Source organism: Hemicordylus capensis, chromosome 1 (assembly GCF_027244095.1).
Source record: "Hemicordylus capensis ecotype Gifberg chromosome 1, rHemCap1.1.pri, whole genome shotgun sequence".
Taxonomy (NCBI): domain Eukaryota; kingdom Metazoa; phylum Chordata; class Lepidosauria; order Squamata; family Cordylidae; genus Hemicordylus; species Hemicordylus capensis.
The window spans coordinates 375,311,157-375,337,999 of NC_069657.1; the positions used below are offsets into that span (position 1 = coordinate 375,311,157).

Below are 26,843 nucleotides of genomic sequence, written 5' to 3' on the forward strand. Positions count from 1 at the left end.
CTTTCATGAGAGGACCTGTCCACTGAGGAGGATCGGAGGCTTCATAAGCTTCGAGTCTCCTTCCGACAGCACTCTCATGAAGTAGGCCATCCAACTATTGGGGCCCTCACTGAAGTAGGCCCCCCAGTATCTTTGTTTAACAACAGAATTCATACTCCATGCTTTCCCCTCTGCCCTTTACAGACTCTCAAGGAGTCCAGGATGGTTCCTAGTACACATTCAAAATTCCCAGGCTGAGACTGGTGTTGCGGCATATGTAGATCGGCTGCCATGGGGATTCTTGGGTCAGGGAACCGCTTTTTTCAATGATCCCTAACAAGCTGTGTGGCCGTGCTGGGCAAACCCTGCCCCCCCCCATGCATATGTATTAAGGGATGACCACACTGCCAGAGAGTGTGCTTTGACTCCTGCTTTCCACCAATCACTGGGACTGGGAAATATGTTGTTGGGGTACCCTTCCCCGGGCTTGAGAGAGCTGGCAACCACACTGGGTGGCAACAGCCCTCCAGCCCACATGTGTTCGTCTATGGTCTGTCACTCTCATGAGAGTGGGAGGATTGGGTGAACACCGGCCTAAGGTTTTATTGTGACACTTGGCTTTATTGCCTAGGTAATGTAATCAGTATCTAGGTGTAACCCAGGGTGGTTCTTCTCATGAGGTATGGCTGAAATTGCATGCTTGCATCCCAGAGGAACAAACTTGTATAAACTTGTACAAAAAAAATAGAACAGAACAATTCAAGAATTCCAGGGGCTGTCTTTTAGCCCATTCTTCATTGTGACTCCATTTGCTTGTGAAAACACTTCTGCAACCCTTGACTGCTGCAGACCTCTCTCGCTGTGCCCATCTTGTCATCCCATCCTTTATGTGGAACAAAGGGGGACCATAAGATGCAGTGGAAAATGAGATTCCCACAGTGTGGTTCTCTGCCCTTACATGCATTGAAGCTTGGGATGCAGCAACACATCGTTCCTGTTGCTGGGCAATAGAAGGAGGATTGTGGGGACTGTGGAGGGTGGGGCAACTGATTGGAGAGGCGGTCAGCGAGAAGCAGGGCAGGCATAGAGCTGACACATTTCTGGGTTGGTCTGAGCTGCCCTCTCTATGGTTTCAGGAGCAGCCACAGCATGGAAAACAGGTTGCAGTGGCGGCAGGATTTGGACAACACAATGCAGCCTTCAAACCTGAGGTTCCAGCAGCAAAACTCACTACAAATTGAAGGTTCAGATTACAGTTTGGGGTCAGAAACTTCGTGTCGCTTTTGTAATGGAACCGTGGTTTCACCCATTTGGACGGCCACAACACTGAACCTCTGGTTCATTCGCCTCTGGTTTGGCATTATGTCTAACGGCAGCCAGTGTTACAAAAATATCTTCAGCCATTTTCTGGCTCCTCCACATGCACTTCTGACTTGCAAGGAGATGAGTATTGCATGGGACAGCCCTCAGAATCCATCTAGATGTTAGCTGACCTCAGCCCCAAAGTCTTTGTCTCGTAAATGTTTGTAATGGGACTTGTTCAAACCTTCCATATCACATTGTATGTCTAATCCTGCAGTCAATGGAAGTGTAAAACCAAGAAAATATTTTATTACATTCAGTGATTGGACTTTGATAGGTTCCTGCTCCCTTTGTCTCACAACAGCAATAGAACTGACGTTGCTGTGAAGGCAGCTGCTTCGTGGTGGCTGCCAAGGAAGCATGCCAAAGCATACCAGCTATTTGGTGGCTGTTTGAGATTGGCTTTGGTGGACAACCATGTAATGGAAGAAAGAAAACTTCTATATCCCCAGTCCTAATATAAGGAGAAATGAATTTGGTTAGAGATGGAAGGAGTGGCACAGGTTATGAGAGCCAAAATCCTTTATGAGAATAGGGGATCTTTGTTGGAGAAGTTAAGTTTTACTGAGAATTGCAGGAGCTGGGATGCATGTAGCATTTTTAATAAGATGTATTTACGAAAAGTAGATGGTTATTCATGGTTACCTTTAAAAGCAAATTGACCTGGGAAGTAGTCAGCTAGAAGCTCCATCGCTCTCCACAAACACATCAGCCATGTTGCTTCTTTGCTGTATTCCTGATCTGACAACGAAGGGAGCCTTCCCCTGAGTTTAGACCTTCCTTTCCCCAAAGATCTCATGACTATTCACTAATCCACTGTCCATATCCTCCTTACCTGCCTTGCCCAATCCACATTTCTTTTTCTCTTTTACTCTATCTCAATAATCTGTCTTCCTAACAACAAAAATCAACAAAAGCTCCCAAAAAATCCTGTAAGCTTTGTGTACAAGGAAAAGAGAGGGGCAAAAGTCATCCCACAATACAGGCTCAAGAGTGGTAAGCAGTCTAGATGTGCCCTCAGGGAGTGCCAAAATGAACCACTAGATTGTTGATGATGATAGGCAGCTTGGTCTCTCCTCTCCTCTCTAGCCTGGGGATCAGAAGCAAAAACACACACACAACACTCAAAATATTAAGCAGCAGTCTGTGCCTCCTTCCTCGTTTTTTCCTTTGTGGGGGCAGCCTCAAGGTTACAAGTGATGAAGATCAACATCTTCCTCAGCTCCCTGAATCATTGGTTACCACCTTTCCCTCCTCCTATTTATTCACCCACCTTTTTTGTGGAAAACGTTTATGACACATATGACACTGCTATATGCTTTTACAGGCTCTGCTCCTGTGCCTTTAACAGCATCCTGACATATAGAAATTAGCCAAATGAAACTGTTCCTGACAGAGAACTAGAGCGATGGGTAAAGATTCTCCTGCTGTGTGCCAGGCACCAGAATGGGGCCAGTAAAAGCTGGTGAACCTAAAGTCACACAGTGTGGTTGCTTTCCACAGAGCCATTTCTTTTTCAGACATTCATTGGAGCTACTCACTACTAGCAATATTTCCTGCCCACAGGAAACCCAGGCTGACCATGAAAAAAACATAGACTCATTTATGACTTCCCAGGAAGAGAGAGAGTACATCTCCTGGCACACTGCAACATGTTACCCTTTACTCTGAGCTCTGTGGCATCCTGATCATCGAGCCTCCAAATCTTTCCATCTCCAAGATTATGGAGTCTCCGATTTCACCCATCACATCAGTTGTCACATACCTAATAAAAATTGCATATGTGCTGCAGATGGGAGCAAGGATAAGGAAATAGAGTGTCCAATGTATTCCCAAAGCATAAGCTACATCCCAGCTGGTTATAATTGTTGGTTCTATTGTATATTACTTGTGACTTCTTGGAACCCAAACCTGAAACAGAGTTCTCCCCATAGCCTTGCATCTCGCAGAGAATCTGAAGATTTTCTCTACTTGGCTGGACTATGAAGTTTTTGTGGTAGAAGGACTTCCATCTGCATACAGGATAGCTTATTATTACAGTGCCAATACTTGTGGCTAGTGTGCATCAGCCACAAACTCTAGGAAACACACTCTTCTGTAACAGCTTGGTTATGTGTCCAGGTGTTCTTATAAACAGGCTGGAAAAAGAATACAATTGTAATATTTAATATAGGATAAAAACCCCCAAATCATTTCATTCTTCAAGGCTATGCTGGCTTTAACATTGTTGCTGATCAAAGCACAGTGAAAAATGGCTTCACTGTGCAACATGGAATCATCTGCATATTTTTGCTATAGGCTAGAATGTATTTATTTATCACTTCTAAAATGATTGTATTCTACCCTTCACCACAAGGCATCCAAGGCAGCTAATGGCATTAAAATCAATGCCATAGAAATAAAGCATGCAGAATTTACTTGGCACAAAATAACTAGACTGAAACAGAAACCCAGTGTAAAACAGCAGCCAACAGCTGTCTGAATAAAACATGAACAAAAAGCAGCAGTAAATAGAAATCCTCTCCCCCTCAAAAACTCCCCTGGACAGAATGGTCTTAATCTAGTTTTGAAGGGAAGGAGAGAGGGTATAGGCGGACTTTCCTTGGGGCAGCACTGATGAGAAGCCCCTTCGGTTGCCCATCTAATTTGTGATGGAACAGAATCATGGGAGAAGAGATGATGATGATGATGATGATAATGATTACATTTATATCCCGCTCGTCCTCCAAGGAGCCCAGAGTGGTGTACTACATACTTGAGTTTCTCTTTCACAACAACCCTGTGAAGTAGGTTAGGCTGAGAGAGAGTGACTGGCCCAGAGTCACCCAGCTAGTTTCATGGCTGAATGGGGATTTGAACTCGGGTCTCACATATAAAAGTCAGCTCCAAGGGTGTTGTGCAAGAGAGCAGTTGTGCACCTATTCAAAAACAGCACTAGAAAGTACATTGGAAATAATAAATTTCATTGTGCAAGTTCTGTTGCAAGTGCACGAATGCAGGTTTAAGTAGTTGTGCACTCTTCACTCTTGAGCAACACCCCTGGGACTGATTTTACGCACATAACAGCCACCATCAATTGGTAATGCTGGCATTGCATTGCACATTGAGTCTTCCATTACATTCGTTGCATGTCTCGTCATAGTATACTTCCTATCTGTACGTTGCCTCTGAGGGGACTTGAACCCTGGTTTACTTTTAAAATTAATGAATGTACAATCATTCACACAAAAACATGCATATGTGTGAACAGATACCTGCATGTGCACACAATGTTATGAATAGGGCTGTTGTGGGTGTTTGAAATGACTAACTCAGAAGCCCTAGTCCTCAAATGGTCTTCCATCAGCTCCTTTTAGCTTCTTGTGTCCTAATCATTTTTCACCCATCCTTTTTCCTCTTTTTATTTTCAGAAATTATAATCTGTTCCAAAAGATTGTACAAAATTTAAATCAGCATGAGATTTGTTTCTCCAATAAGTAATTGCTACCTTGTTGGACACCATCTTATATGAGTGTACACAGTTAATTTTGCCAGTACTGCATGTGTTGTAAGCCACCCAGAGAACAATTTGTTATGGAGCGGCTAACAAATAAAGTTCATTATTGTTGCTGTTATTGTTATTATTGTTATTATTATTGTGATGATGATGATGATGATGATGATGATGATGATGTTGTTCATGCAATCTAACTTTCCATTCTTTCACCTCAGGCAACTTATTTGCACCTTATTTGTTTAGCATATAAAATTCTTGCTACATCATATAAGAAAATCATTTCTTACTATTTCATCTGTTTTTTGTATAAGTATTTTTAATTGATTCAAACATTTATTTATTTATTCATTCATTCATTCATTCATTCATTCATTCATATTGTTAAATTTATACTCCGACTTTCATTAAGAAAATCTCAAGGCGGCTCACAATAAAATTTAAAAACACTATTATTAAAAAGACACATTACAATATTGAGCTAAAAAGTATAAAAAATAAATCTGATTAAGAAATAAATTAATTAAAACACAAGCATAAAAACAATACAAAATGCAAGAAGCAGCTGTGAAGACAATCATTCCGAATAAACTTTCTTTCTATCTATCTATCTATCTATCTATCTATCTATCTATCTATCTATCTATCTCTCTATCATATTTCTATACCACCTAATATATGTATCTATAGGCGGTGTACAAAGTTAAAACATAAAAAATGTAAAATAGAATAAAAACAGTTAAATTAACAAAACAAATAAAAACAATCTCAGGAGATAAAAACACATTAAACAATTTAAAATTTATTTCAGTCAAAAGCCTGAGAAAACAGGTGCGTCTTGAGGGTCTTCTTGAAAGCAAACAGAGAAGCGAACATCCTTTTCTTTCTGATTGCTGGGAGCAGGGGCATAACTATGATTGGGCAGACAAGAACATGAACTGCTCTGCCCCCCTGAGAAGAGGGACCACCATGAGCTCCTCACCTGCCTGCCTTCCCTTGCTCACGTGCCTGCCTGATACCCCACCCCCACAGATTACCTGCCACTTCCGTGGTTACCCTACAATAGTTCCTGTGTGTGGCAGCCACAGCATGGCATAATGACATCATGGCCCAACAAGTGCAGGGCCATGATGTCATCATACCGTGCCACGGCCAGAGCTTAACAAGAATTGTAGTGGGTTAGCTGCAGAGGCAGCAGATAACCCAGGGGTTGGGGAGGGCAGGGCAGGCAAGAGAGAGAGGGGGACTGTGGTGTGGTGGGGGGGGGCTGTGGGCAGCAGCACCAATAGTGAATGAGTGAGCGGCAAGGCAAGACAAGGCAAGTAAGCCTTAAAAATATCAGGGATGCCTATGGCACCACAAAAATGGGGAGGCAATGTTACATTCTTGAACACGGCACCCTTCAGACCTTATTACACCATTGGCTGGGAGAAATATGGTTGTATAAGTGTCATGAGGACCTACTGGATCCTGGGAATAGAGGGATCACATAACTCTCTCCCTGTGCCAGCACAAGTCTGTAACTCTCCTCCAGCTTTTAATAATTATAATAATTATAATAATACTTATGGGGCTCATCGTTTCCACACTGACCACCAGTACCTTGTCTAACTTTTAAAGAAGAAAGTGGTGAACCTCAGTATGGCTACAGTCAATTTCTTCCACACTAATGGATGCCGTATTACAAGCTGTTTATGTTTATAAAGAACATATCTCCCTCCTACTTCCCCCTGTTATTCAATTCACATTTATTATATTTTAGCAGAATATCACACTCTTCTCTTTGGATGGGGATGTAAGGAATTGTTATGCAAAAGCAAAAAAGCCAAGGGGAGTGTGTTTGTGTGTGTGTGTGTGCGCGCGCATGCACACACACACACACACACACATCACAACATCCTGACTATTGAGGCACCAGTGCAACACTACTACATTCCAGACCAAGGCTGTGGTGGCAAATGGGGGAGGGGAACAATCTCCCCTTCTTTCTGTAGATGCCTGAACCACCCAAAATATGTTTCCAGTGCCGCTTTAGTTTGGAATGCAACATTGCTGCACTGATGCTTCATTAGTCAGGATGTCAGCCATAATTTTCAAGTGTGTGTTTGCGACTTGGTTGCTGACCACACAAATGGCTGCTGTGCATGCACGGAGCCCATGTGCGTGCCAGTGTCATGTGGGGGCAGCTGGGGAGAGTGCCGCTGGCACACAAAAATAGCTGAGCGGAGCATTGCCAATTCAGAAAGTGGTGGCGAGCGGAGGAGGAGAAGGTATGCACCTGCTCTCCTCCGTTTTAAAGGTGCAGGGAATATGTTACAAATTGCAGTTCGAATCATGATTCATGCACATCCCTACACAAAAGGAGCACCTCAGATGTTTAATTGGCTTTAGTTGCCTTACATTAAGCACTATTGTTTTCATGGAATGACAGCGCTCAGACTTTTCACACAGAAAATGTTGTGTGAACAGTAGGGATGGCACCTGAAGAAAGGGAACAGGGAATGGATGAGGGCTCAGCAGCAGCGTGGGGAAAGGGAAGAGGAAGAGACACAGTAAAGTGGGGCACTAAGATGGAGGGCAAGGCCAGTATCCAGGCTAAGGAAGTACTAGTGCAGTGAATGTGCAGCATGTGATATGGAAGAGTGGAACTTTTTGTCAATCTCCCTTTCCTTCTCAAGCCCTTTGTGCCCTCCTACAATGTGTCCCTGAGGGCTGTGCAGTTCTCAAGAACATGTTTTCAGGAGCCACAGTGAGCTTCAGAAGGAAAGGGAGGTTGACTTAAAGCTCCTCTTCCCTGTAGTACGTGCTACATATTCACTGCACCAGGACTTCCTTAGTGTGGACATTGGCCACTGAATGTAAGCTTTAGTGATCATGCGCTATTTACCAGGTAACTGCAACTGACCTTAGGCTACCATTAGCATTCTGCCACTTCATTTACCGATATGACTGTGGTAAAATTAGTGCCATGGAATGTTTATCTCCGTATTTATGTACCCCTTTTCATGTTGTGAGAAGATTGGCTTATTCTCAAAAGAGCAATCTTTGTCAAATGCTTATACGCATAAGGCTTGTGTAAACAGAACGATCAAGAGAGCAGTAGCTGCACATTGCCAAATAAAGAATGCTTCCAATTAGTAGTGGTATACACGGCTTGTTACACATCATTATTGTGTTTGTACACATGGGATATCAACAGATTCTTTTCATGTTGGATGCACACTTAGTCATAAATGTGACTGGGAAGCTAGTACATGGAAAGTGTTTATTTAAACCATGAATCTGTCACTTATATATTACCATTTCAGTATACCAAATACACTGAAAAAGTTACCTTCACTTTAGCATGTAAAGAATGGCAATGTTCTAATCGATTATATCAGACCCTTAATGAAATCTGTAGTGAACAAGTGGCTGGCAAGGTTTATATTCTTCTTTTAACAGATATACAGCAGGAGTTCAATGGAGCTTTTTCAGACAGCAGGCTTTACTGTGGGTTTGCTGCAAGGCTTTACTGCAAGTTTGGGGCATAATGGATACTCCGATACAAAAGGAGGATTTTTTTATCCTGGACATAAATTGAACTAGGTTCCAACACAGAAGGAAAAACCTGAATTGTGTGTGAAGTGCTCTCTGAAATATTGCACAGACTTCGGGGTAAATTTGGGCAATATGTGAACACACACACACCCTCCCAAAGTAAAGTCACGGTAAAGTTGCTGTCTGAAAAAGCTCATGGTGGACAATTCATTAGTTTTTAAAACAGAGGCAATTAACTTTCCAAGGTTAAAAATATACTAATGCCCTACTGCATCAGTCCAAGGGTCTATCTAGTCCTCTTTTATCCTAATTTCAACAGTGGTCAGCTAGATGTTTCTGTGATCATTTGTCCCCCAAGGATTAGTGTTCAGTAGCATTACTGCCTCTGACATGGAGGTTCCACTTTGCAGTTGTGGCTTATTGCCATCAATGGTTCTAGCTTCCATGAATTTGCCTGATCCCCTTTTAAAGTCAATACTATCCTTCTGAAAACCTTGTAACTAATTTTGTAATTATAAGCATGTGTCCAACTTTCTAAAGCTGCCAAGGAACATGATGAAGCTACAACAGGAACAAGAAGGCATTCTTTGTAGTTAAGTTTGCCGATGGAGAAAAAGATACCAAGTTTAACAAGCCTAGGGAGGAAACTTAAAGTCTACCACTTAATAATACATAAATAACAGAATATGAAAATTTCAGTTTAACACTACAAAAGATGGATCTGGTGGTGAAAGAATAGCTTAGGGGAACACATAGCCATGGCTTCCAAGTTCAGCTCTCACAAATTCTTCTTAGAGGCCTTTCAGTGTCATAACACTTCAGAGGATGTGGATCACTATCTGCTGGGACCACAGATCACCATTTCTTAAGGCTCTCTGCAGAGTTGCTTTAGGAGAAACACATTCCTGACCCCAGCTCATCTGATTTTATGTTTGTTTTGATGAGTCTAGGAGGTGAAGTTCCATAAGATCTGTGCCACATGTTTCATAGCTCTGTGTGAGGTTGTGATGTTGGAATTTCACCTCTGCATATATTGATTGATCACACAGGAAGAAGCAGGCCTATAAATTTAATACCACCAAGAGTTTTATTTCTTTTATTTTCTTTTTAAAGGGAATTCCAAATTTTTATTGTACAAGTCAAGAACCATGAAAAATCATCTAGAGTTGCCAACTAATCAGGGGGGGGAAAGCATGCCCTGCCCATGTGGCAGTAGCAGAGTGATCTGCAGGAATCAACAGGTGAAGCTTTTAATGGTATAGCAGTAATGCTGGATTACTTTGCTAATGCCTGCAAATTATGCTCTGTTAAAGACACAGGAACAGTGGCCAGTTTTGTTTTGTTTTTAAAGATTGGCACCATGTCAGTCAACTTGTAGATGGCAAACATCATCCCTTTTAAAGGCAGTCTCCATGTTTTTCTCCCAAGTCTCAATGTTTGTCCCAAGCTAGTCATGCAGTGGCTATGGCTGATGCAATTTCTGGCTTTTCTTTCCCAGCCAGTCTTGGGTCCTGTCCTCCTCCCTGTCGTCTGCTCTTTCCAGTGATTGCAGTGGTTAGGTGCCTGGCAATGGACTACACATTAAGGTCGTACACACAACTATGAGAGGGCGGGGGTGGGAGTGGAGGCAGGAATGAACCTCCCTTCCCCCCAGATAATTGACGATCCCCTTTTCGGTGTGCCAACGTGCACCCACACAATCTATGCTGTTCTGAGCAGCGTGGATCACTGGAAGTTGGGAAAATGAGTCTTGGCCTCTGGGAATCCCAGAATGCATTGCACAAGCAGCACAGTGCATAGGGGGATTTCCCCTCTGTGTGTCCGGCTCTAGGTGCCCGGCTCTGTGACGCAGAGCCAAGCACACACACAACCCTGGACCTGGGGTTGAGGGCATGCTTGTGCCATCTAAACCTGGTTAAAAGCTGGGGTTAAAAGTTGAGCTAGCAGGAGGGGAAGCGCTGGGATTGGAAGTGATCCTGCTGCTCCATATGAGCAGCCCAACCCAGGCTGGGCTTCCCTAGCCTGGGTTGGGCCTCTCGGGTAAATAGCCTCAGGGCGTCTCCAGAGGTGCACCTAGGTAATTTTGGAGCCTGGACCTAAAGGCTTTTGGAGGCCTCCCTCCTCTAGAAATTAAGCATTAATATGCTCCTCTGGGCGACCACACCACTCAGGACAGACTAAAGAGGATTTGGGGTCCCCTGGGAGCTGTGGAGTCTGTAGACTTCGGCCCCAAAGTCCAGGGTTAAGAGTGCCTCTGGGCATCTCCCCACATTCCCTCTCCATTCTTGCAGCTCCCTAAGGGATTTCTTATTGAAATTTGGCAAGAGGCTGTCTGACACTTCAGTGTCCAGCATTATCTCACACTGTTCCTCTGACTCCTTTAGCTTAGAATTCTCCAGCTTTGCTTCACTGATGATGATCAAACGACACGTTAAGTTGAACACATAGTTTGGTCCTGACTGCTTGCATTTTCTGACTGACATAGTCACGGGATAGTCACCTGCTCAGATGGGGATTGCCTCTTGGGGCAATTAACCCTGATGGTCCTCTGCAGCTGCTATTTCCCCCGAAGGAAGCTTCCATTTGTGGAGCAGATGCAGAAGTCACACATGGTCATTTGAGTAAAGGGGGTTTCCTTTTTAGGGGCAAAAGGAAGGACAGAAATCCTTAGATAAATTAAATAAATAAGCTGAAGCCCGAGTGATGATAATTATTGCACCTAAGGAGGGCCTTTTTGCCTGTTGTGGACCATTTTTCTGTAAAACTACAGACCATGTGATTTCATTTAAACCTGAACCAAATCTGTATGACTCCAGTAAGTGCCTTGACATCATGCCTGTTTAGAACTTGGCAACTTTATCTATCTGAACATAGACTGTAGAGAGCCCATCTGCACTTAAGCAGAACTTATCTCTGTAATATGATGAAAGAGCTGTATTTTCCTTGTGTTTTCTGACCATATGGTATCACAATATGCTCTTTTGCTGTCTCTTGTGCTATAGGTTCTCACTGTGGGTTGTAAATTGCCTTTCTGTGGGCTCACAATGTGGTGATGTTTCATTTTTTATTACTGTAACCTTAGAACTGTCAGAGTATGAAACAGCAGAAACCTGAAGCCCATCTTTACATTGAGAAGATCGCTTCTCCATGTGCGTTTTCTGCCTTCTTTTATCTCTCCACCCCCCGTCCCTCTGTTTTAATCTTATGCTTGTCACAACTTTCACATCTGGTCTTTAGTAGATTGGGATGTTCATTTCCTTAACCACAAGCCACGTTCCACCCCATTAGAAAGATTTTCCAATGTCTCAAGTACAGGCATGAAATTATTACCTGAGTGTGCTATTATTATAGTCATCAGAAAAATTATTGTTTACAAAAACTCACTGGACATGCCCAGCGTGTCATAATTTGTATACTTGACACACATCTTATATTTTCCTTATTTATGCTGAGATCTTTATATCCATTTTAGACCACAATCTCTAAACCACTTATTTTTGACTAGTCCCATTGAAACACTTATAGCCCTAATTAAGGGATATACGACTCATCAAACATAATTGGTTTGGCTACTGCAGACGGGCGCAAGACCACATCCTGCCTCTGACTCTCCCTTCCCTCTTGAGCTACCAAACATCCTCAAATAAAAGTCATTCTGCTGAACAAGGCAGGCAGTAGGATCAGCTTCTGCTTACAAGCTATTTTAGGTTGAACTAGATTTTTGACCTAGGTGTTTCTTCTCTTAAGGGAAATTTCAAGTGCCCTTAATGAGATCAGGATACTATTAATAAGCATCTTTGGGGAGCCGGAGGAATGTATAGTTGATACTGAGGAACTCAAGACGTAGTTTGTGTTTGCCATGAAATAATGTAAGATCAATACAACAATAGATCAAGCAAGACAATGAACAAATTCAAAAGGTCACATCTTTGTGCAGGTGAAATACAGACACAAAGTGGGATTTTATTTTAGTTCTCTGGCAGTTAAAATTATGGGACATTGGGATAGAAAGACCATATTAGATATGCTTCAGTCTCACAAGAGTTCAGCAAAGGCATTCATAAATGCTGAAAGAGTTTCAGTCATCGTACTCAACTGCAGTAGTTTCCATATGCTCCATCTTCCATCCTTCCTTCCTTCATTTATATGCGGCCAAACACAAACATCTCATGGTAGTTTACAATTGGTTAAGAACTGTTATAAACAATAAAAATAAGTAAAACCAATGATTAAAATTAAAAATAAATTTAAAATTCAACAAAAAGCCTGAATGATTGGGTCTTCAATGCTCTTCTAAAGGACATCAGGAGCAGTCCCTATTTTCTGTCCAGCTTTTATCCCTGTTTTTGCCTCCTGGAGATAACATGCTTAGTGTGAGTTGCCATTGTTCAAGTTTCAGCTCTCATCCCCATGTTTCCAGACATCAAATCTTGGAGTGGGAAGAGAACACATTTGATCTCTAGTGGAATGCACATGCACAAGCACTATTGCACCGTGCAGTGCATGGCCTACCATTTCATGCACACCGCAAGCTGTGGCTTACTACCGCGCAGCCAGGAAGGATGCCTGGCAGGATGCCAGATTGCTGGCTATGTGTTACTCATTACTCCATTGGTACTTCCAGTGAAGGCATGGGAGGCTCCATGCCAACAACACTCTGTGTCATTACTGCTGCGCCCAATTCCCATTGGGAATAATGGGAGTCAGGCACAGCAGCGATTGTGTCATTGGCGTGGAGTCCTCCACACCTTCACAAGATGCACTGACAGAGTAGTGAGTAACTCACAGCCAGAGAGCTTGCTTTGTATCCCCTTTCAGTTCCTGCTTGGCTGCATGATATGTAAGCCACAGAAGTTTGTTATGAATGGCTGATAGTCTAGGTTTTTTCCTCCTAGATTTCATTTCACAGCAAATAGAGCCTTCAATAATACATCACATTGCTGGTAGGTAGTTGGGTGGGTAGCTGGGTGCTTATTATGAAGACAGAAGGGGTTATTTATTTATTTATTAGAAACATTTAATATACCGCCCACTCTGAAGACTCTGGGTGGTGTACAAAAACATGCAAAGGAAGACATTAAAATTACATTCTAAATTAAAAACTAAAGTAACTAACAAAAAACAAAAAAAAAAAACAAATAGGTAAACTACAGGGCAAAAGCCTGGTGAAAAAGAGAAGTCTTCAATATTTATTTATTATTATTTATTTGATTTATATACCACCCTTCCAAAATGGCTCAGGGCGGTTTACAATTAAAACAAACCACTAAAACAATAAAGAGCTAAAACAAATTAAAAACAATATAACAACAATTAACAATTTAAAAACATTTTAAAACAACAATTAAATAATTACAGTGATTAAAAGCCCCAAAATCGGGTTAGAATATTAAAACAGATTTTAAAACCCTGGAAAGCCAGGCCAAACAAATACGTTTTAAGGGCTCTCCTGAAGGCTAATAGAGAATTCAAATTGCAGATTTCCACAGCCCCGGAGCAGCTATAGAGAAGGCCCGCCTCCGAGTCGCCACCAGACGAGCTGGTGGTAACTGGAGACGAACCTCCTCAGATGACCTTAATGTGCGGTGAGGATCACGCAGAAGAAGGCGCTCTCTAAGGTTTAGAGATATAGAGATATCTCAAAATCAATAAGGAAGAGACTAAACAAATCTGAAGGGGAAGGGAGTTCAAGAGAAGTGGGGCAGCAATCGAAAATTCCCTTTCACAGGTCCTAGCGCCCCAAACCTCTTGGAAATCAGGGACCGACAAAAGGGACATCTGAGATGATCTGACCGGACGGGATGTAGCTGGATGGAAAATAGCATGTCCCTATTTTCATCTGTGAAATGTTGAAGGGTATGTGTTTCAAACTGTGTTCCTAGGAGCCAAGTAGTTCCTTGCAACTATTCTGAAAAGCCTGCCCCAAAGTCACATATCTTCCCATACTCAGCTTCTTCTATCAATCACCGCTGCAGGGAACTGTTGTGTATAATCTAGGGTTCACTCCCAGTTTGTGTGGGCAGGTACCAGCTAGGTCCACTACGATGTCATCAGTATTAAGGGGTATACCTATAATTGAACAAAGAGGGGCACATGTCGCTGCTGGGTCCCTGAAGGAGAGGGGGGCCTGCAAGCTGAGCAACACCTTGCTCTCTCCCCCACCTCTTCAAAGAAGGTGGAGAGGTGGGGAGGGGAGGGACCCATCTTCACTTTTTGTCCCAAAGCCCATTTCAACCTTGCTGTACCCCTGACTTGACCATACTGCTGTGACTATACCTATGCTATGACCATACCTAGTAGCAAAACTTGTAAGGAGTAAGACGTAGAAGAAAAACATGATAGCTTGATATCATCACGGCTTTCCCCATCAATCTGAGGAGAAAATTCTGGCAGACCTAACAGCAGGGATTACTACAGCCACACATAAGAGTGGTATTTCACAAGGTATCCAGAGGTTCCACTTGCTTTGTCAGTGGGTAACTATAACATCTAGAGGCTACAGGAACAATATGAAGGAACAACTGGTTTTCAGTTTATTCTCAAGGCCCACGGGTCTGAGCCTGGTGTCCATCTTGGAATCATGCTTGAACTCTGGAGCAGGCTCTGTCTCAACTTGTATAAGAAATGGATTTGTCTTTTGGCCACAGGGTGGCAACAACATGAACATATCTTACAGCAACAATCATCTGAAAATAAATACATAAATAACCCGCCCGCCCCCAGGAGTTACTCCTAATGTGCATGTGGAGGCTCAGTGATAAGTCACTGATAAGGCAAATGGAGACTCGTGGTAATATTCATATCTGGACAGGTCTTATGTTTCTTGCCATTCCTCTTGTGATTTCCATTCTGATTGAACTGTAACAATAATGGCTGAATAATCCGCTGCAATATTGGGTTTGTGCCCAAGGTCAGCTCCAAGCAGCTTGTCAATTAGGATGTTCTTTTGCTTTATTCTCTCAGTGCTTGTAGTTCAGCTTGCTTGCTTTCTGCTGGATTTGCAAATGTGTTAAAACGACAGCATCAGCTTGTTAAATACATCATAGGAATATGATTGTTAAATATGACTCTGCTTTGATTGATATGTTTTGCTTTGGAATGTTATTTTTGAAAGGTTTATTGCTTTAACTGGCTTTTTACTTAAGCCAATTCTGTTATTCTGTAATGAAGAATACATGACTAGCCTAAACATCTGTGAACCTATTACTTCCCTTGTTTTACATTCCACAACTGTGCAAACAAAGGGGTAAGGATTTGGATTTCTCTCTCCCTCTCTCTCTCTTTTTAAAGTGATGAGATACATATAAAGGTAAAGTGTGCCGTCAAATCGATTTCGACTCCTGGCGCCCACAGAGTCCTCTGGTTTTCTTTGGTAGAATACAGGAAGGGTTTACCATTGCCTCCTCCCGCTCAGTCTGAGATGATGCCTTTCAGCATCTTCATGTATATTGCTGCTGCCCAATATAGTATCAGCGGGGATTCTAACTGGCAACCTTGTGCTTGTTAGTCAAGCATTTCCCCACTGCGCCACTTAAGGTAATACTGAGATACATATACCTTACTCAAAATCATGGATGCTAATTTTTCTAGCCTGCTACAAGAAAAGCCGGAGGGACTCTTTGTCAAGCTAGACGCTGTGTCTGATGTACTGACTAATAAAGTGGGTGCAGTTTGAGGGACAGAGGGAACTCTGTTGCGCCAGAGCCCTTCAGGTTTGGCATGCTCCCCACATGACATAAGCGCTCTGAAAGTTTGGGAACATGTCACTGTGTTTCAGATCTTCCAGAGTGTGGGGAGCACTCCGAATTAAGGCCTCTGATTCAGTAGCAGCACACAGGGGCCAGGAGGGTTGCTTGAGAGCTCCCAGCACATCCCTGCAGTCTTTCAAAACGCACCCACTTCATTAGTCAGGAAGGATGACAGCCAGTGTTCTATATGTTTGGGAGGCATAATGTACTGGGGTTTTTTGTGGAATTTGGAGTGGGCAAGAGGCATCACCAGAAAATTTGATCAGGGCAAAAAACAAAGCCAGTAGAACTGTTTTACACCCAGGTAGAAGAGGATTCTTAACACTGTTTTATCTGCCTGTGATGAAAGGTTATGCACTTACTAGCTCATCTGTTAAAGTGATCTCATGATATCATATATAAGGAAACATGTAAAATGAATTATACACATAACTTTTTTTCATAATTAAATCTATGACCAGGATTCCTGAGTGTGTGTGTGTGTGTGTGTGTGTGTGTGTGTGAGAGAGAGAGAGAGAGAGAGAGAGAGAGAGAGAGGATGCTACACACCAGATTTTTCAGAAAATTTTTAATAGCTCATTCCTACAGGGATCACTTTAAAAAGTGAACCTATATATGCATAAAATGTAAAATGTGATCTTAAACATCCTTTAAAAGAATATATAGTCATTTTATGGACCAAAATTCATTGTATATGACTTTTCTGTTTTCATAAATATGAATTGTTTTATTAGAACCCTTAAAACATTTTATCCAGTTTTTTAATATGCCATCTAAATCTGAGTGTATTATGATATAATCTCTGAAGAATTAAAATGAAGTTTATGATTAAAAGCCTAATAGAACTTAATTATACCGATGAACTTCAGATGTGTGCAAAAATAAGTCAAATCAGCTGAATAGTTACCATTATAATAATAACTAGCAATGGCTATATGGATCGCATTCAGACTCAGTTATTCCCTCCTCAGCTCAGAAACCTAATTCTGTGTTTGTTTCTGACCCTGCCATCCTGATGATGTCATTAGAGTGTGCTGGCAACCCTTCCATAATCCTCCATAAATACCCATCAATCTTTACCCATCTGTTCATCTGCCTGCTTCCCCACCACAAATCCCTTCCCCTCCTCTTACTTTTCTCATGGCTCCAGTAGCAGCAAAATTACTTGCCAATACAAAAATGAAACCCATTATTCAATGAACAGTTGCAGTATGAAATCATGGTGATATAAATGGCATTGTAATTAGCTGCTCACATGTTTGTCAAGGAGCTAGTGTTTTCATGCACCTTGAAATTGTCCCAAAGCAGTTACTTAAATTTGGGCCCAGTTTGTAAATCTTGATGTCAGTTTTTGTATTAAATGTTTAACTTGGAGCACTGGTCCAGATGGAAGTAGAGATGATTTGTTTTTGTAAAATATTGTTGAGTCACATTAAGATCCAGGAAAACTACGTCTGGAGTTAGATGTTTTCATACAAGCACCAACATATTTTGTAACCGAATCATTAGTACATGTCTGGAACAGGGTCTTAACCAGGAAGTGTTGGCTTTCAGAGGAAATGGGGGATACACCCAGCTCTAAATTTAATGACAAAGATGGTTTTGCTTTAAAAAGCCTGCAGGTTTCTAATACCTTTTATAGTAGTTTTCTTCTTCATATGAAAGACATTGATGACTCTAGCATCTGCATGTATTTTTTTTTAAGTGTAACGAATTCTGGTTGGACTTATACTACCATTATTTTTAGTAGGCAGCTGTGACGTCCAGTCCCCCCATAATACTCATTGCAATTGTAAAATAAATTCTAGACTAATAGGAACTATGTTAATGTCTATGTTAGCAGAACTATGTTAATAACATGCTAGGTACCCCACTAGCACTGGGAAAATAATTTTTTAAAAAATTATTGGTGCTGTGAGAAGAGGAAAATCTAAGACCACTGGGGGATGTCTGAGCTTCAAAGCGCTGAGACTCAGTAGCCCTATTCAGACATTATGTTGTACGAGTGTGGAGATGCCTGTATACTTGTACATATTTTTGTGTGAATGACTGTACACACATTTCTTTTAAAAGCGAACCTGAGTACAGATCCCTCAATGCATGGCAAGGAAAGGAAGTATACTGCTGTACCTGTGTTCAGCATAACATGTTAATAGCTGTAGCTGTGTACTGATCTGTACTTGTGTACACTGTACACTCACTGTACAAGTACTGAACATAATGTGTGATTAGGGCTAGTGGTATTGATCCAGCTCTGGGAGGTAGTTAATGGAACTCAGTGGCTATTCTCACTGAACAATAACAAAAAAGTAAAACCAAACAAATTTATGCAATTACAAATACCCTGCAAGTTATCTGCTTTGGCAAACACAGAAAATTTAGGAGAGAGGAGACAGGAAGGGAAGGAATCTGAATGAATAAAAATCTCAACCACACTACACAACTGGATTCAATATAATTACTGCATTCATTCACATCATGCAAGACTCAGCAAATAATTAGGGATGCAGCAACTAAAATATGCTGGAAGCATTTAACAATTTTTGGGCTGTGCACGTGCGCTCACACACACACACACACACACACACACGAGTGCCAAATGCACAGGCAGCATGTCCAATGGCACAAAGACCCCCTTGCCTCCTCCACCACCTCTTCTGCTGTGACCACTGGTTTAAACTGCACAGTTTCTCAATCCAGGACCCAATTCTATCTCCAATACCTGTTGCTACTGCTGATCTGGCTGACTGCTCTTAAGGAAGTTAAGTGTGCCCACTCTGGATAGAATCTGGGCTGGCTATAAGCTTCACGGCACTTGATCATCTGGCATCTGCATCTTGATTGCCAGGTTTTAAAAATATGCTTATGTCTGGGAAGCAATGGTATGCTTTTGTGGATCATGATGTATTCTGAAATTATTCTTGGACTCCTCTCATAAAATGCAGCCTATTGTAAGGAGCCTGTGAAATGCAACACGGATTTCTGGTTTGGCCCAAGTTCATGGCTTGTTGCTCCCAATGCCATTTACATGTGTTAGGTACTAACTAGCCTCTTGGAATTTAAAGTAGGTTTCTAACTGGGAATACCACCTTTTATAATTCAGACACTTGTACAAGAAAACCAGTAGCAGTTTCTGTCCGTTTAATGAGTTATTAAGAAGACAGGCGAAGGGAAAATAATAATTCTTATGGCTTTTTGAGTGTGTGTAAAGCACTTTGTATGTATTATCCTCATGTTGTAATCTTCACAACAGCCTTCTGAGATAAGGAAGTCTTATTTATTTCCCCCCATACTTCAGCTGAAGTTGGGAGGGAACAACTTGCATAAGGCCACCCAGTGGCTATATAAAAGAGGTGCGATTCAGAATGGACAGTCCTGGTTTGCAGCTCCGACTCTGAGCCACTACATTCCACCAGCTCTCTTCCTACTGAATGTTGCTTTGCTTTAATCTTGTTAAAAGGCAGAAGATCTGCCCTTTTGGGACCATGACCTTCTTACTGGTGTAGGATTTTAAGATCAGCCCTGTATTTGACTTGGGGTTGAACCTCATACAGCATAACCTGCCACTTATGAGGTGTAATACACTGTGGTGTTCAATGCGTCATGACATTTCCCTAGTAATTGCTCTTCTAACTTCACCTCTGGTTTCTTTCACTGGGAATGATGAAAGTGATCTTGTGCTGCATACAGAGAAGCCTTCTAGCAAAATCCTCAACATGGTTACTAAGTTCAATGGGACTTCTTGATAAGTACACTAAGGACTCAGTCTCTGTACAATCTGCTGACCCTGACAGTTCTTGAACACAATGAATGGGGTTCAGAATCATTTTACACACCTGCAGTAGACCTCTCCCATCCCAGAGAAGGGCTTGGCCACCATTTATTTACATTCATAGGAACATAGAAAGCTACCATATACTGAGTCAGACCATAGGTCCATCTAGCTCAGCATTGTCTACCCAGACTGGCAGCAGCTTCTCCAAGGTTGCAGGCAGGAATCTCTTTCAGCCCTATCTTGGAGATGCCAGGGAGGGAGCTTGGAACCTTCTGCTCTTCCCAGAGTGGCTCCATCCCCTAAGGGGAATATCTTACAGTGCTCACATGTGGTCTCCCATTCATATGCAACCGGGGCAGACCCTACTTAGCTAAGGGGACAAGTCATGCTTCCTAGCACAAGACCAACTCTCCTCTCCTCCCTTCGTATACTGCCCCATATACAAACCCCAAATTTAAAAGCACAAAACAACATTTTAAAAAAAAAATCAATTAAACCAGTTTTTAAAATAAATATCAATACACTTTAAAACTTATGAACTAAAAGCCTGTTTAAGGAGGTGTGTTTTCAGGAGGTGTGTTTTCAGCAACCAGAGATGTGGAGGCTCCACTTTTGTTTGGGAGTGCGTTCCCAAGTCCTTTTTACTGACAGCTACCATTTTTGCCTACAATGCTATGGAATGGAACATACATTATGGGCACTGTGGGAAAAAAAATATGCAGTTGTCTGTCCAGGTAACTCTCTCCAAACCTTGTTGCAGGTTGGGGGCAATAATGGGAGGAATAAGCTCGCCAGAGGGCCCCTTCAAACTTGGAACTGGTTTTTCAATGAAGCATGCGGAAAAGTTACTTCATAATCTGAAAAATCTATTCATGAATGTGTGTGGAATACATTTCATTTTAAAACTTCCTCTCTCTTTTTGAGACAAGCCCAATAAGAAAATTAATAAAAGAACATTGCTACTACTAAAGAGAGAAGATATAGAAAAAGGCAGGAAGAGGTCAAGGATGTTTCTCCATGAACTGACTCATTTGTTCCTGAAATTATTTATTATTCAAAAGAAAAAGTAAAAGAAATGTGCCTGATGAAAAGTAAGAAGGATGGGAAAATAATGTTCCTATTATTAGGTTCTATTATATTGTTAAACACGTGCTCAAATTCCAAGAATATGAATATTGTGTTTATAATGAAATCTGTGATTTTGTTTCACCATTTACAGAAAATTATAATTATCATGCCTTACTATAAGTTTGTATTTCCTCTCAATAAAGTGTGAGGAAATGCAAAGAGACCACAGCTGAAGTACAAAAATTAACGGGATTTATTACACTTCTGAAAAAAAAGAGTTAGACATAGTTCACAGACTTATTTTGCTTGCGTTGGAAAACTACTCACATTTAACAAAAAGCTGGTGACTGCCTTAGATTGCATTGGTTTAAGCATACTGCTCTTATGCCCATCTTGCAAGAGTATTTCTTTTGAGGGATGGCACAAATTCATATCTTCATAAATTCCTTTGGCACAAATTCATATAATCACAAATGCCTATGATCTTGTTCTGAGCAATGCAGTTATTGTCGTCATAATCATTATTCATATACTTATACAAAAGGGAGACTGAGTGCCATACAGAATGAAAAGAGGCAATCTCTGCTAGGAGGCTTGAGGTCTCAATGCTGAAGCAGGAGATAACATGCTTCTTTTAAAAAGAGCATGGCATTGGAGAGTCCTTCACCAGAGTCGTTCGAGCAGCAACACAGAATTCGGACTTCACAAGAATTCTGAAGTGGCACCCGTAGGAATATAGGAACATAAGAAGTTGCCATGAACTGAGTCAGACCATTGGTCTGTCTAGCTCAGAATTGTCTACATAGATTGGCTGCGTCTTCTCCAAGGTTATAGGCAGGAGTCTCTCTCAGCCCTATCTGGAGATGCCAGGCAGGAAACCTGGAATCTTCTGCATGCAAGCATGCAGGTGCTCTTCTGAGAGTGGCCCCGTCCCCTAACAGGGAATATATTTCTCACATGTGGTCTCCCATTCAAATGCAAAACAGAGTGGACCCTGCTTAGCAAAGGGGACAATTCATGCTTGTTGCCACAAGACCAGTACTCCCTTCTGCTACACAGATGGAAGCAAGTATAGCCAGTTGTCTTTCACAACAGGGACTGGAGTTTTCTTGTTTGTCCTGGGTTGTTCATTTGCTAGAAACTGTCTATTCATCAATAGAGAGTCTTTAGTACTTAAAGTCAAGAAATAACTTCCAAGACGGAAGTTTGGGGAGGTCTGCAAATTAGATAGATAGATAGATAGATAGATAGATAGATAGATAGATAGATAATGGAAAATAAGTACTAGAATACAATTGGTGCAGTCTAGTGTTGGAACTGGATCCTAAGCACAACCACTTCAAAGGAAATTCTATTGTAATCCTTCATTGCCAAGTAAGTAGATAATCGCGCTATTAAGTTTGAGTCTCACCTGTACTGCTTATCATTGCACAGGTGCAGACATTAAATTATCTAGTCCAAAAGCCAGGTTTGCGTTAGTTAACTTGGGTTTGCGCCTGTTAGATGCAGAGTAAAGGCAAGTAGGAGACTTTACAGTTAAGAGGAGACAGGCTGAGGAGGAGGGAATATTGGCCTGCTTCTAACCCCTTAAGTTAGGGGCCATATTCACATGGTCAACACTTGTTCAAAAAGTGTACACAGAATTATTGACACATTGGGGCTATTCTCACGATCAGAAAAAATCAGACTAGAGAGCCCAGCCCTATTTTTGCTGATCGTGTAACCCAGGGGAGCCTGGTGGCTTACAAGCGGCTAGCCTGCTTTTTTAGCCCTCTCCAAAGCCCGGGTTTGCAGAGCGAGCCCTCTGCAAACCCAGGCTTTCTGATCGTGAGTAGCCACAGCACGGTTACTCACGGGTAAACCCCCGGAGGGGAGGTGAAAAGCTGCCTCCCAGCTCTAGGGGTCTCCCCAGTATGCCCTGCACACTCGTGCAGGGCATACTGGAGCTTCTGGGGGCCGCATGGATCCCGAGCTCCCAAGCCCCCGCCGGCTCCATCATGGAGCCGGCAGTCGTGTGGGCGGCCGATCTCGTGGACACTCCAAAACCCGTTCTCCCCGCTCACACTCCAAAACCAGGTCTCACTGATCGTAATACCCAGCTCATTGTATTGAATTCAGGTATAGCAGTACACTTCCTGTTTACCATGCATTTGAGGGGCCTGTACCCAGTTTCACTTTTAAAATGAATGCAGGTGCAGTCATTCACACAATGACGTGTATGAGTGTACATACACATGTACAACAAAATCTCTGAATAGTTGTAAACTGGCCTCATAAATCTATTTGGAGTGAAATAGGGGCGCTGCAAGTCATGTTTATCAGGGACCCAAATGGCTTCTTGGGGGGGACTCAATGGTATGATAAGGACCTCAGGCTTTATGTTTGACCAACTCATAAGCCCCTATTTCACTCCAAATAGATTTATGAGGCCAGTTTACAACTGGTTTGAGATTTTAAAAGAGGTTAACATTGCAACAATCCCAACTTTGCAAGAATTCAGCTCATTCCTAATGCCTAGAAAGCACAATTCACATATTAGGGATTACAAATGGAAACTGTACAGAGGAAGACTGTTGTTTTTTGAGGTATCATCTAGACATCCCCCGCTCCCCGCTTGCCCATGTGTCTGTTAGAAAGGAAGAACTGCTTTTTGCATGCTGTGTGCTCTCCTCCAGTATTGCTTATGAAGGCTATACAAACCCAAAATCAGTATTTTGTCAGGGTGGGAGATAGAGGATCAGTTTTCTGTGTGGTAGGCAAAAGACAGCTTGACAGACTTTTGAATGGATTATCAGAAAATGTCAATCTCACACTGTGCTATCTTGTTCAAGTTTTTAAGAGTGGAGCAAGACAAGGACAAAGAATGCAGCCTGGAATGCACAGGATCCCCCCAGAAGTCATTGTGTGCTTCAGATGGCAGGACCTTTCTGTCCCGGTGTGAATTTCTACGGGCAAAATGCAAAGATCCTCAGCTTGAAATTGCTTACAGGGGCAACTGCAAAGGTAAGAAATCCACAAGACATTCCATAGTCACAACACAGTCTGCTCTGCATGTTGATACTGTTTGGGGCCCAAATTAGATGTGGCATTCAGAGCTCTGTGGCTGGATCTCCTGGTTTGTGTTTTGTTTTGGGTTTTTGTTTTTGTTTTTTTGTTTTGTTTTTTTAGTTTTAGCAGTTATGTGTGGGGAAATATTATCTGATAAAGGGCAGAGGGAATAACCCCTTACCCCTGAAACATTTTCCCAATGAAAGTGCCCCCCGAAAGCTATTTCTCATAAGAGGTGAACAGGTGCATCCTAAACATATCTTTTACATTGTCAAACCATTAGAAAAATATGAGAACAGAACTGTTGAGTTCCTTCAAACATCTGCTGAAGATTAAGATAGGAATCCTGGATATAGTGTCTTATAGTAGGAGAAATATAGAGCCCATCTGTAACTTCTTGCCAAGTGTTGAGGAGGGCTTTACTACACATGAGGTGCAGAACATGTGGCAACATGTGAGACAGAATGTGTGGTAAAATGGTTGCCTGTAAGGGCCTCTTACTGTGCACGTGTCAGTGGTCCTCTTCTCTTTCTTATCATTATACACATGGTTATGGTTTTGTGCTGGTATACAAAATGTATTTTTGGACTGAGTTCTGGTGGGCCATTGATTGTATTAGGCCCCGCTGGTTTGGACATACAGAATCTAAAAATAACTGGATTATCACTCTGGCAAGAAAACAAACCTATACATTCCAATCGCTCACATTGAAGTTCATGACATTAAAGTAAGTGGTTTGGTGCTTGTATCTCAGCGCCACTGACTTCACCCAACAGTTAAAATGTGGGTACTGTTGCTCCGTACGACTTGTGGATTGAACTTTTTGCTGATTATCAGTTGAAGTATTTGAAATAGTGCTATATCTGTCACTTCTCTTTCAACACCCCTTCCGCTTCTCATTGCTTGGTTAGTTATCTAAACTTCTCCCTAGCCAGTTCTGATATTTAATGCACTGCTTCGCATTTCTGATTAATCTGAAAGTCATTTTGGCTAACTGGTGCTGAACTGCTCAGGTTTGCATTGCATGTTTGGAGAAAATGTTGATACACTTCCCAACTTAAATGTAGGGTTCGACTTTCAGCACAATGCTTTCCTTCTTTATACATAAATACCGATGATCACAAATACCTTCATTCACACTCTATCCAAAAGGGAGACCACACAGAGACATCCTCTCAGAGACAATTTTCCACATCATGCATTCATCATCTCTATTAACTCCAAAAAGCCTCTAAAGCACTAAGAATTCTTTAAAGAGACGTCCTGTCTCATCCTTGTTCTGTCCTGAATGAAACATTCCGCTTGTTCTCTTTCATAATGCTCTGTTGTATTGTCTAATTGGTTTTACCTCTGTATATGTATGGGGTTGACAAAGGAAACAATTGAGTTTTGAAATCCAGACTCCTGTTGTTCCTGTTGACAAATGTATGACGACCTTTTAACACATTAGAAAATTGGTAGAGAACTGGTAGAGAACCAAGATGTGCTTTTAGGATTGTTTCCCCCTCTACATTACAAAGTTATATAGAAAGCAACTAATTTTAGTTGCATTGTCATAGGACGCGTACAGTTCGCATACAGACGTTGGGTTTAGCATCATAATTGAAACCCTACTAATTCTGGGGTATTGTCTGTGCAAATGTCTGCAAAAACAAACATGTCTTGCACAGACATTTCCCCCACCTTGCCCTTTAAAGGTGAGTTGTGCCCTCAAGTCAGTGTTGACTCCTGGCTACCCCAGAGCCATGTGGTTTCTTGGTAGAATACAGGAGAGTTTACCATTGCCTCCTCCCGCGCAGTATGAGATGATGCCTTTCAGCATCTTCCTATATTGCTGCTGTCCGATATAGGTATTTCCCATAGTCTGGGAAACATACCAGCAGGGATTTGAACCAGCAATCTCTTGCTCCCTAGGCAACTCATTTCCTCGCTGTGCCATTAAGTAACTACCAATTTTTTTTAAAAAAACTCTCTTTCTGTTATCTTGCCCCCTTGCCCCCTATTATCCAGGGCTTCTCTGTCACTTTTCTGCCTGATGTATTGCATCTCATAGATGAATTAGTGTGCTTTAGTTCCAATCCCCTCTTCCATAGATAATCTGTTAATGCCATTTGGACGTTCTCAGAGCAACCATAGTTGATATATAGATTCAGAAAAAGTCAGTGGAGCTTTTTCCTCCACCCTGGAGAGCACTCACTTGAAATAACTTGAGCTGTATAAGCAAATCTAAGTTACGTTAAAAATAACTAATGGGTGTTGCTGCTACAGTTCTTGTTGTATCTCTTTCATAGAAGGCTCTGGAGACTATGGATGTGCAAATCGTTTTGAGGTCAAATCAATTTGACTCAAATCTGGTCAATTCGAGTGATTTAACCTCAAAACAAATCTGCCCAGTCACCCCTGGCCAAATCTGAGTGGGAATTGCATATCCCCAGCTTCGATTTGAATTGATTCAAGATTTGAGTTTCCTTTATTCATTCCCCCAGATTCCCAGCTTTCTTTCTTTCTTTTTTTTTAAAGGTTAGTTTCCCTTGTAGAAGTGGAATTATGGAACACAGCATGTGGTCACTAATCTGCTCAACTGCTGGAATTTTTGAAGTGTTTAGACTCTTTGGTGTATTATGACTTTTCATCATAATGAATCCCTATGAGGATTCAGTACACACTAAATAATCTAAACTATTCAAAAATTAATAAAAAATGAAGTGAATACCCCACTGCCTTGCAGGTGGGAAGGGGAAATTACTGGCACCCCATGTGCCAACACCCCCCAACCCACAAGCCAGTGGGGGTACTCAGTTTATTTTTTTAAAGAATTGTACAAGTGTAG

At 41.8% G+C, this 26,843-nt stretch overlaps 1 protein-coding gene across 2 annotated transcripts in view; it reads left to right on the forward strand.

Annotated features, from left to right (window-relative positions):
- SMOC2 (SPARC related modular calcium binding 2) overlaps positions 1-26,843 on the forward strand; it is a 204,323-nt gene that overhangs the window by 41,125 nt on the left and 136,355 nt on the right. For both annotated transcript variants that reach the window (XM_053297160.1, XM_053297169.1), the window contains exon 2: positions 23,797-23,968. In XM_053297160.1, the coding sequence (XP_053153135.1) occupies positions 23,797-23,968 (172 nt within the window). The remainder of the gene's footprint in view (positions 1-23,796; positions 23,969-26,843) is intronic.